The sequence below is a fragment of the Oncorhynchus tshawytscha genome, linkage group LG22 (genome assembly GCF_018296145.1).
Source record: "Oncorhynchus tshawytscha isolate Ot180627B linkage group LG22, Otsh_v2.0, whole genome shotgun sequence".
NCBI classification, from domain to species: Eukaryota; Metazoa; Chordata; class Actinopteri; order Salmoniformes; family Salmonidae; genus Oncorhynchus; species Oncorhynchus tshawytscha.
The window spans coordinates 16,757,006-16,769,336 of record NC_056450.1 but is presented as its reverse complement, the minus strand read 5'-3'; the positions used below and the strand labels follow the sequence as shown (position 1 = coordinate 16,769,336).

At 43.4% G+C, this 12,331-nt stretch overlaps 1 protein-coding gene across 1 annotated transcript in view; it reads left to right on the top strand.

The window, feature by feature from the left end:
• Positions 1-7,143: 7,143 nt before the first annotated feature.
• LOC112221953 (protein phosphatase 1 regulatory subunit 12B) overlaps positions 7,144-12,331 on the top strand; it is a 33,206-nt gene continuing 28,018 nt past the window's right edge. Inside the window, exons 1-3 of the mRNA XM_042303859.1 lie at positions 7,144-7,401; positions 7,587-7,725; positions 8,061-8,185. Of these exons, the coding sequence (XP_042159793.1) occupies positions 7,159-7,401; positions 7,587-7,725; positions 8,061-8,185 (507 nt within the window). The 5' untranslated portion in view covers positions 7,144-7,158. The remainder of the gene's footprint in view (positions 7,402-7,586; positions 7,726-8,060; positions 8,186-12,331) is intronic.

The window sequence follows — 12,331 nt, the reverse complement described above, 5'->3', positions numbered from 1 at the left end:
ATCAGACCAGAGGACATTTTTCCAAAAAGTACGATCTTTGTCCCCATGTGCAGTTGCAAACCGTAGTCTGGCTTTTTTGTGGTGGTTTTGGAGCAGTAGCTTCTTCCTTGCTGAGCAGCCTTTCAGGTTATGTCAATATAGGACTCGTTTTACTGTGGATATAGATACTTTTGTACCTCTTTCTTCCATCTTCACAAGGTCCTTTGCTGCTGTTCTGAGATTGATTTGCACTTTTTCGCACCAAAGTACGTTCATCTCTAGGAGACAGAACGCGTCTCCTTCCTGAGCTGGATGACGGCTGCGTGGTCCCATGGTGTTTATACTTGCGTACTATTGTTTGTACAGATGAACGTGGTACCTTCAAGTGTTTGGAAATTGCTCCCAAGAATGAACCAGACTTGTGGAGGTCTACAATTTTTTTCTGGGGTGTTGGCTGATTTCTTTTGATTTTCCCATGATGTCAAGCAGAGGCACTGAGTTTGAAGGGAAGCCTTGAAATACATCCACAGGTACACCTCCAATTGACTCAAATAGTGTCAATTAGCCTATCAGAAGCTTCTTAAGCCATGACATTTTCTGGAATGTTCCAAGCTGTTTAAAAGCACAAGCAACTTAGTGTATGTAAACTTCTGACCCACTGGAATTGTGATACAGTGAATTATAAGTGAAATAATCTGTCTGTAAACAATTGTTGGAAAAAGGACTTGTGTCATGCACAAAGTAGATGTCCTAACCGACTTGCCAAAACTATAGTTTGTTATTAACAAGAAATTTGTGGAGTGGTTGAAAAATGAGTTTTAATGACTCGTAAGTGTATGTAAACTTCAGACTTCGACTGTACGTTGTCTGCCATCTGCCCGGTACATTTGAAACTTGGATTAATCTGTGAAATGCACACTTCTACAGTGTGCCACAGTGTGCCACTGGTCATCAAACCCTGGTGAGCTTTTTCTGGCAACTGAAGTCTGTTACAATCCTGCAGGTGAAGAAGCACCAAACTGTGGTTGTGAAAGCCAATCTCAATTAGTGCCTGTGAAATGGGACTGCAGTCAGCATGCCAGGCATGCTCCCTCAACATTTGTGGCATTGTTGCATTTATATTTTTGTTCATTCCATGGTAAAGGGATGTATTTTACTGAACCACCATGTTGGGGAGCCCTGTAAATACACTGAATGCTTGACACGGAACAATTGTGAAATCAAGTTGGCTGGGGATGTCCTTTGGATGGTGGACCATTCTTGATGCACACCGGAAGCTGTTGAGTGTGAAAAACCCAGCAGCGTTCATGACACATTCAATGACACATTCAATCCGGTGCGCCTTGCACCTACTACCATACCCCGTTCAAAGGCACTTAAATCTTTTGTCTTGCCCATTCACCCTCTGAATGGCACACATACACAATCCATGTGTTAATTGTCTCAAAGCTTAAAAAACTGTCTTTAACCTGTCATCTACACTGATTGAAGTGGATTTAACAAGTGATATCAATAAGGGATCATATCTTTCACCTGCTCAGTCTATCATGGAAAGAGCAGGTGTTCCTAATGTTTTGTATACTCAGTGTACAATTCATAAGACAAAATAGAATCAATATTAGATGCAATGTAAAACAAACTAAAATACAACACAAACATGACATTGCTTTGTAACAATACACAATGGATTAGTATCGTTATACAATTATTTCTAATTTGTGAAGACTACAACCATTTTGTGTATCTGCACTGAATCATTGATCTACAAATCATCTTGCACCCTCGTAATGTGATCAAGTTTAGCGAATCGTTGCAGCAGCTTGCTCAGGCCAATCCCCTTGCACGCTTGTGTAGTGTGTAAACTGCAGCTCTTGCATCAGGCTCTTGGAGACACAATTGGCTCAGATTGCCTCGCGGCCCGCCTACTGTATGAGTCTGTGTATTGACTGCGCTGTGCCTCGCCTTGCCTAGCTGATGGAGAGGAAACAGTCTCTCTCTCTCCTTTTCCTTCTCTCCCCCTCCCTGTTATCACTCCTCCTTCTCCCAGGATCCTATCCGGCCTCTCCCACTGCAGTCTCTCTCCACCGGCCTCAGTCTCTGAGACCATGCAAGCCTGTCTGCCCAGGTATGGAACTCACCCCGACCCTTATCCTATCCCCTTATCTGCATGACTTCCCTGTGTTTTTACATGCAGAATGAAAAAGCTAGCTACTTCTTTTACTTTGATCCGAGATGGTGGTGTGGCCCCCTCACTGGTGTTTGGTATTGGACGGTATTCCCTTCCCTGGAATGTGTATTGTACTGTGTGGGAAGTTGGTACCCCTGGGTTGTGTGTGTTAGCGCACAACCCAGGTTGTGAGAGTGTATAGCTAAAGTGCTGTACATATTTAGTACACTCAATGGAAGGAAATAAATGTTTCTTCACCTACCCCATTTAGGGTCATTACATTTTGTTGGTCAGGTTCAATAATACGGTCCTTATAAATGGAATAGTAGATGCTGGTGCATTGGAACTAAAATACCTCCCACCAGCATGTTTAAATTACAACCCCAAACCCAAATGCATCCTATATAAATATTTGGTCTCAAATTTGACATGCTTAAATCAAGTGTTTTTGAAACGTATGCAAAAGTATGTTATCTCTTATATCACTTTGCCTAAAGTCTTTTTTGTGATTGTGAATCTGCTACTGTGTAGAAATATGACTGTAATGTTGCTACAGAATCCCAGCTGCTGGTAATGTAACCATCCACAGCCCTTTAATCAGTGTTAAATAATGCAGTAGACTGAGGTCCTGACAGACAGCCTACTTAGGCTTTCTCTCAGGATGGAGGGTGTGGAGGGTGCCTCCCTGGCAGAGCAGAGGCTGATCAAGCAATACTCAGTACAGTAAAAGGGAGGGAGGGAGAGCAGCCTGCAGCCGGTACTAGTGGGAACAACATTAGCCATTACCCTGAATGCTGCTTACTCGACTTTTCCTCTCTCTGTCTTTGGAGCCCAATGCCTGCTTACGTGGCTGTCACTCAGGGTTCATTGATTGACTACTGGGACATGAAACATAATCATGAAAGGAATACCACACAGTCCTAAGAGAATTGTACTATTGATTATAGCGCCAAGCATTGAGGAGCTGATTCAGTCCTTTGGTTATTATTGTGAACTTATTGTGTACTTTGTGTAGTCCATTGTTCTTTTGTGATTTGCGGTCTGTGGTCTTTCATTAAGTATATCATGATATGAATAACTAAGTTGTTTAAGTTGTTGGAATGAAGAGCCACTTCAACATAATGAGGACGCAATTACATGTAACCTGCTCTGAATATCTGTTTTGGTAGTACCTTTCAGAGTGATCACTTCCCATGAAGATTATGGATGTGTTTGATTGCACTGCTACCCTCTTATTTCTTCTTAAAGGTTGTGATGATCATTTGAGCCTAATGTCAACTCACCCTGATACGTTGTTACCTCGGGCTGTGCTAGTGTACTGCGTGACAGTGTGTCCAGAGTTCATTGAAACTATTTATAGGGCATGACAGCTATGTCCTCAAAAGTGCAGCTGTCCTGTTTCCAACCCTGCAGGTCATATCTAACCCCGGTGAGAGATGAGGAGGCAGAGTCTCAGAGGAAGGCCAGGTCTCGCCAGGCCAGGCAGACCCGCAGATCCACACAGGTACAACCCAAGGGCCAATTTCCCAGACACAGATTAAGTCTAGTCCTGGAGTGAAAATGCATGGTCAATGGAAATTCTCCATTAGGAATACAAGACAAGGCTTCATCTGTGTCAGGGTACCCAACCCCAAGATATGCTTTACTATTCATGTGGTTTTATTGTGCTATTTATCCATAGCAGGTATTTCCAAACTGGGGTCCTCAAAATTCCGTTGGGGGTACATCAAATAAACAAATATTTTTTCTTCACATTTTCAAACAGTATATTTATATTTTCAACAGGGCTATACATTTTGTCCAGACTTCTGGCAGTCTCTATGGGGGTGCCACAAAGTTCAATCCTCAGGCCGACTCTCTCCTCTGTATACATCAATGATGCCGCTCTTGCTGCTGGTGATTCTCTGATCCACTTCTACGCAGACGACACCATTCTGTATACTTCTGGCCCTTCTTTGGACACTGTGTTAACTAACCTCCAGACAAGCTTCAATGCCATACAACCCTCCTTCCGCAGACTCCAACTGCTCTTAAATGCAAGTAAAACTAAATGCATGCTCTTCAACCGATTGCTGCTGCTCACACCTGCCCGCCCATCCAGCATCACTACCCTGGACGGTTCTGACTTAGAATATGTGGACAAATACCTAGGTGTCTGGTTAGACTGTAAACTATCCTTCCAGACTCACATTAAGCATCTCCAATCCACAATTAAATCAAGAATCGACTCCCTATTTCGCAACAAAGCATCCTTCACTCATGCTGCCAAACATATCCTTGACTTCGGCGATGTCATTTACAAAATAGCTTCCAACACTCTACTCAGCAAATTGGATGTAGTCTATAACAGTGCCATCCGTTTTGTCACCAAAGCCCCATATACTACCCACCACTGCGACCTGTATGCTCTCTTTGGCTGGCCCTCACTTCATATCCATCGCCAAACCCACTGGCCTAAGGTCATCTATCTAAGTCTTTGCTAGGTAAAGCCCCGCCTTATCTCCACTCACTGGTCACTATAGCAGCACCCACCTGTAGCACGCGCTTCAGCAGGTATATTTCACTGGTCACCCCCAAAGCCAATTCCTCCTTTGGCCACCTTTCCTTCCAGTTCTCTGCTGCCAATGACCGGAACGAACTGCAAAAATCACTGAAGCTGGAGACTCATATCTCCCTCACTAACTTTAAGCACCAGCTGTCAGAGCAGCTCACAGATCACTGCACCTGTACATAGCCCATCTGTAAATAGCCCATCCAACTACCTCATCCCCACACTGTTATTATATATATATATATTTGCTCCTTTGCACCCCAGTATCTCCACTTGCACACTCATCTTCTGCACATCTATCACTCCTGTGTTTAATTGCTATGTTGTAATTATTTCACTACTATGGCCTATGTATTGCCTTACCTCCCTTATCCTACCTCATTTGCACACACTGTATATATACTTTTTCTATTTTATTACTGACTGTATGTTTGTTTATTCCATGTGTAAAAATTTGAGTGAGGTTTGTTTCTCAGCTGAGTAGCCTCGTTTCACTGCCAAAAAATCAAATTAAACCATCTGGTGTTCAGCAAAAGAACAACAATGTGAAATACAGGTAGCCTAGTCAAATAATTAACATCCAATCACATTAACCGTTACTCTCTCGCAGGAAACCTTCACTCTTTCGCAGACCTTTAGAAATGAAACATGACCATTTGAAAAATTAGCCACAAGAGTTTTTTGAGCGTGAATAAAGATGACTTTCGAGTAGTAAGACATGTATAAAAGCAACAGATACCATATAGTGAGCTAGGACAGGCAAGCCCCATACTCTTGTGGAGGACTTAATTCTTCCAGCTGCCGCAGATATGGCTGGGGCAATGCTGGGGGAAAAGATCAAAAAACTATACAGACAATGTCTTCATAAAACAACACTGTTTCACAACGCATCAGTGACATGGCAGGAGATGTTTTGAAACAATTACTGCTTCGCATATAAGCCAGTGAATTATGTGTTACAGATGGATGAGTCAACAGATGTGGCGGGCTTGGCACAGCTCCTGTTATATGTCTGTTATGTTTATAGGGGGTCAATTAAGGAAGAGATCCTCTTCAGCAAACCACTGGAAACCAGGACAACATGAGAGGATGTTTGTAAAGTGCTGGACAGCTTTGTGACATCAATTGGACTTTGGTGTCTGTACTGATGGGGCAAAAGCCATCGCAGGGAGACATAGTGGAGTGGTAACATGCGTGCAAGAAGTTGCTCCCGATGCCACTTGGGTACACTGCAGCATCCACCGAGAGGCTCTTGCTGCCAAGGGAATGCCTGACAGCTTGAAAGATGTTTTGGACACGACAGTGAAAATGGGCCCCTGAACATTTTCTGCATTATGCATTGATATGGGCAGCGACCATGTAACGCTTTTACAACATACAGAAGTGCGCTGGTTATCAAGGGGTAAAGTTTTGACACATTTTTTTGAATTGACCATCATTTTCACTTGTCTGACCACTTGCATGATGACGAGTTTCTCACACGACTGCCCTATCTGGGATTACAGGGACTCTCCGCAACTATATTCAATGTGAGGGACAAAATTGAGGCTATGATTAAGAAGTTATAACTCTTTTATGTCTGCATTAACAAGGACAACACATGGGTCTTTCCATCATTGTATGATTTTTTTGCGTGCAAATTCACTCAAGCTTACGGACAATGTCAAATGTGATATATCGAAGCACCTGAGTGAGCTGGTTGCGCAATTACACATGTACTTTCCCTAAACTCAAACAACTGGATGTGTTATCCCTTTCATGCCCTGCCTCCAGTCCACTTACCGATATCTGAACAAGAGAGCCTCATCGAAATTGCAACAGATCAGCGGATCTGTGAAAATTTGAATTAATCAGAAGCCACTGGCAGATTTCTGGATAGGGCTGTGCTCAGTATCCTGCCTTGTCATATCTCGCTATTAAGACACTGATGCCCTTTGCCACCACACACCTATGTGAGAGTGGATTCTCAGCCCTCGCTACCATGAAAACTAAATACAGGCACAGACTGTGTGTGGAAAATTATTTAAGACTGAGGCATTCTCCAATACAACCCAACATTGCAGAGTTATGTGCATCCTTTCAAGCACACCCTTCTCATTAACCTGTGATGAGTTAGTCACAATTTTTGATGAACAAATAAGGTTTTATATGTAAGATGGCTAAATAAAGAGCAAAATGATTGATTATTATGATATTATTATTTGTGCCCTGGTGCTATAAGAGCTCTTTGTCACTTCCCACGAGCCGGGTTGTGACAAAACTCACACTCATTCTTATGTTTAATAAATGTATTGTATATTGTGTGTGTGGCAGGCTTACAATGATGGCAAAAAACAACATTTGATAGTGCGCTGACCATGGTGCTAGAGGAGGTACGCAGCTGGAGGTTGAATGCTTGAAGGTGTACGGGACCATAAAAAGTTTGGGAACCACTGATCTATCGTATCTTGTTGATCTTAGGATGTACTGTCTGCATCTTCGTCAGGGTGTGACCCTGTCTGAACTGAAGGAGGCTCAGAGGACCTACAGTCTGTCTCCTCTGGACAGAGACAGACAGACAGAGGATGGATGTAGCAGACTGGCTGAGAGGTCCTGTCTGCCGGGGAGAGGGTCTATGGAGGACAGAGGAGAGGCCAGGTCCAGCCTGGCCCAGTATGTAGAGACAGAGGATCACAGTCCTACATGGAGCAGGGAGCTAGACGAGGTGGGGATAAAACTTGAGTCATTTAGCATTGACCTTTCACCTCAGGATCTTACTATTGTCATTGGTTATTGTTTATAGATAATTTATGAATGGCATTTTGTGAGAGGTCATCTTGTACTATAGTAGCTGTGTCGTTTAAGGTTCAGATGAGCCAAATATTGAAGCACTGTTTTTACCATTTTAAGCTTGGAAATCATAGATCAAGGCTGGAGACAATGGAGGCAGAGTATTCCACTGCAGGACCAGGGCTCATATCTCCCTCTGCCAGTGGGCTCTATACCCGGCCTTTCTCCTCCAGCCTGGCCAACCGCACATTCTCCAAAGGTCAGCAACCACACATTGTACACAGTCACACAGAAACGACTGAATCCAGATGTTTGTATTTTACTCAAGCACGTTTTAAGGAAGTTGCTTTGCTACAGAAATGTTACTGTATCGATATATCCTTGTCATGTGATGTACAGTATGTACCATAGGAATAAATTGTTATACCTGACACCCTTCGTCCTATGATTATGTAAGACTGCCTCAGTCAGTCCATCGGTTTTAATTTGTTTTATTGTTATTTTTTACTGTAAGAACTCTATAGGATAAATAACTTGGCATGGTTAGGCGCAGTAACTGTTTAGTGATTGTCTCTTATCATGTGAATACTGTAGAAGTTGAATGGAAAGATGAAAACCAGAACCCCGTTGAGGATCCCTCCAAACGTGGCCTCGCCACAAGAGAGAAACATCTTTGCTTCTGTGACCAAGAGGCAGATGAAACCTACCAGACTTTTAAGGTATGTGGGTTTGATCAAATTCACTACCAACGTTAAAGCTATGATCTCATAGATTTTTACATTTTTCAGAATTGAACAAAAAAAAATATAAACTCCATCTGTGACATTTTCAGCCACTAGGTGGTGACAAAAGAACGTATTATTTCAGTACACTGCCATTCTCCTCCCAGATGATGGGCCATTTGTTGAGCAACATTAGTTGCATTTGCAATGGGGAGTTGTATTATATTACACACTTCACTGACTATATTGTCAGAGTAATAGCAAGAGATTTCTATGACTCTTGAAATACACTACATTGACATTCATTCATTCATTCTAGTCATTTAGCAGACTCTCTCATTTCAGAGCGAATTAAAGTAGTGACGTTGAATGCCACGTTGAAATTTTCATATTGGTTCGTACTGGTCCCCTGTGGGAATCGAACCCACAACCATGGCATTGCAAGTGCCATGCTCTGCCAACTGAGCCACACAGGACCAAAAGTATGTGGACACCTGTTTGTCAAACATCTCATTACAAAATCATGGGCATTAAAAGGGAGTTGATCCCCCTTTTGCTGCTAGAACGGCCTCCACTCTTCTAGGAAGGCTTTCTACTTGATGTTGGAACATTGCTGCGGGGACTTGCTTCCATTCATCCACAAGAGCATTAGTGAGGTTGGGCACTGATGTTGGGCGATTAGGCATGGCTCGCAGTCGGCGTCCCAATTCATCCCAAAGGCCTTCGATGGGGTTGAGGTCAGGGCCCTGTCCAGTCAAGTTCTTCCACATCAATCTTGAGAAGCCATTTCTGTATGGACCTCGCTTTGTGCACGGGGGCATTGTCATGATGAAACAGGAAAGGGCCTTCCCCAAACTATTGCCACAAAGTTAGAAGCACAGAATCATCTAGAATGTCATTGTATACTGTAGTGTTAAGACTTCCCTTCACTGGAACTAAGAGGCCTAGGACCAACCAAGAAAAATAGTCCCAAACCATTATTCTTCTTCCGTCAAACTTTACAGTTGGTGGTATGCATTCGGGCAGGTTTCGTTCTCCTGGCATCCACCAAACCCAGGTTTTTTCGTCGGACTGCCAGATGATGAAGCGTGATTCATCACTCCAGATAACGCATTTCCACTGCTCCAGTCCAATGGCAGCAAGCTTTACACCATTCAAGACGACACTTGGCATTGCCCATGGCGGTCTTAGGCTTGTGTGCGGTTGCTTGGCAATGGAAACCCATTTCATGAAGCTCCCGACGAGCAGTTCTTGTGCTGATGTTGCTTCCAGAGGCAGTTTGGAACTCGGTAGTGAGTGTTGCAACCGAGGACAAACGATTTTTATGCCCTTCGGCGGTCCCGTTCTGTGAGCTTGTCTGGCCTACCACCTTTTCGGCTGAGCTGTTTTTGCTCCCAGACGTTTCCAATTAACAATAACAGCCCTTACAGTTGATCGGAGAAGCTCTAGTAGGGCAGAAATTTGATGAACAGACTTGATGGAAAGGTTGGCATCCTATGACGGTGCCACGTTGAAAGTCACTGAGCTCCACAGTACGGGCCATTAAACTGCAAAAGTTTGTCTATGAAGATTGCATGGCTGTGTGCCTGATTTTATACACCTGTCAGTAACGGGTGTGGCTGAAATAGCCAAATCCACTCATTTGAATGGGTGCCAACATAGTGTATTATATTCTATTGCAAGTACTGATACGTGTACAGTGCCTTTGGAAAGTATTCAGACCCCGTGACTTTTTCCAAATGTTACATTACAGCCTCAGCAATCTACACACAATAGCCCATAATGACAAAGCGAAAACAGGTTTTTAGAAATGTTTGCAAATGTATACAAAATCTAAAACCGCTTGTTTACATAAGTGTTCAGACCCTTTGCTATAAGACTCGAAATTGAGCTCAGGTGCATCCTGTTTACACTAATCATCCTTGAGATGTTTCTACAACTTGATTGGAGTCCAACTGTGGTAAATTCAATTTATTGGACATGATTTGGAAAGGCACACACCTGTCTATATAAGGTCCCACAGTTGACAGTGCATGTCAGAGCAAAAATCAAGTCATGAGATCGAAGGAAATGTCCGAGACAAGATTATGTCAAGGCACAGATCTGGGGAAGGGTACCAAAACATTTCTGCTGCATTGAAGATCCCCAAGAACACAGTGGCCTCCATCATTCTTAAATGGAAGAAGTTTAGAACCACCAAGACTCTTCCTAGAGCTGGCTGCCCGGCCAAACTGAGCAATCAGGGGAGAAGGGCTTTGGTCAGTGAGGTGACCAAGAACCCAATGGTCACTCTGACAGAGCTCAAGAGTTCCTCTGTGGAGATGGGAGAACCTTCCAGAAGGACAAACATCTCTGCTGCACTCCACCAATCAGGCCTTTATGGTAGAGTGGCCAGACGGAAGCCATTCCTCAGTAAAAGGCACATGACAGCTCACTTCTCTTCAAGATTCTCTGGTCGGATGAAACCAAGATTATTTGGCCTGAATGCCAAGCATCATGTCTGGAGGAAACCTGGCACCATCCCTACAGTGAAGTATGGTGGTGGCAACATGCTGTGGGGTTGTGGGACTGGGAGACTAGTCAGGATTGAAGCAAAGATGAAAAGAAAAGTACAGAGAGATCCTTGATGAAAACCTGCTCCAGGGCTCTCAGGACCTCAGACTGGAGTGAAGGTTCACCTTCCAACAGGACAACGACCCTAAGCACACAGCCAAGACAACGCAGGAGTGGCTTCGGGACAAGTCTCTGAATGTCCTTCATTGGCCCATCCAGAGCCCGGATATAAACCTGATCGAACATCTCTGGAGAGACCTGAAAATAGCTGTGCAATGACGCTCCCCATCCAACCTGACAGAGCATGAGAGGATCTGCAGAGAAGAATGGGAGAAACTTCCCAAATACAGGTGTGCCAAGCTTGTAGCATCATACCCAAGAAGACTCTAGGTTGTAATCGCTGCCAAAGGTGCTTCAACAAAGTACTGAGTAAAGGGTCTGAATACTGTATGTGTGTGCATGTGTGTTTACATGTGCTTGCTTTTTTTTGATACAGAGTATTGATTAACATCTGATCAGTAGTGTCGCATACACAGGCCGTGAAAGTGTTGTGTATTGCCAGAGGAGCTGTACTGCAATGTTAGTGTAGTTTGAACGTTTGTGATAGAGCTGTTGTGTCACACTGGGAGAGAGTCCAGGGCAGGGAGCAGCACCCACACACCCCATTTTTATTTTATTTCACCTTTATTTAACCAGGTAGGTCAGTTGAGAACAAGTTCTCATTTACAACTGCAACCCTCTCCTTCCCTTTACTTCTTCAACCACATCACATGCTCCAGGTATCTTGACATTCCATACCATATTGAGCAAAACGGGGAGCTTCTCTCCTGCGTCTTAGCCTTGAATTCTGCAGCCAGAATTATACTGTTCTCTCTCTCTCTCTCTCTCTCTCTCTCTCTGTCTTTCTCGGGTGTTTTCCTTCTACCTGTAGGTTAGACATCTGCACAAATGGCAAAATGTGTAGAATTGCATGAAATTAGTTATAAAATGGCAAAATCTTCACTCACCCAATGGCAAAATGTATAGAATTACAGGAAATTAACTCTAAAATGTAAAAATGTTCTCTCTGCTGTCAAGAGGGGGGCACACTAAAATGTTTTGCTCGCAAGAAAATCTCACTTGGGGCCACATAAAAGGCTTATGTGGGTATGGATGTGGGTACGCAGACACGCAAGCCACTCATGATGAGTTCAGATTTTTGGTGGCCCCCACCTACATTGAAGTTGCCTATCCCTGTGTTAGAGGTTTCATGATGCTTGCATCTAAACAAAGCAGATACTTTAAAGATTGTTCAATAAATCAGTTGGGGTCTCTAGAAGCTTCAATATGGGGTCCTAAACCTAGCGTAAAAGTGCTGTGTTTTCGTCCCAGGCGTAATGCAAGGCATTATGGCTGGGATGTGAGGTAACAACCTGGCCTATGTTAAAAGTGTTCAAAAAGTACACTGTGTTTGTTAGGTGTGGTAAAATAAGTACTTATTGAAAGGCAAAAAAACTTTTGCTTTGTGTTGAATTGGGTTTGGGAAATGAAGATAGGCATGGTTTTAAAAAGGTAGTGGTAATGTTGAATTGGGTTTGGGAAATGAAGATA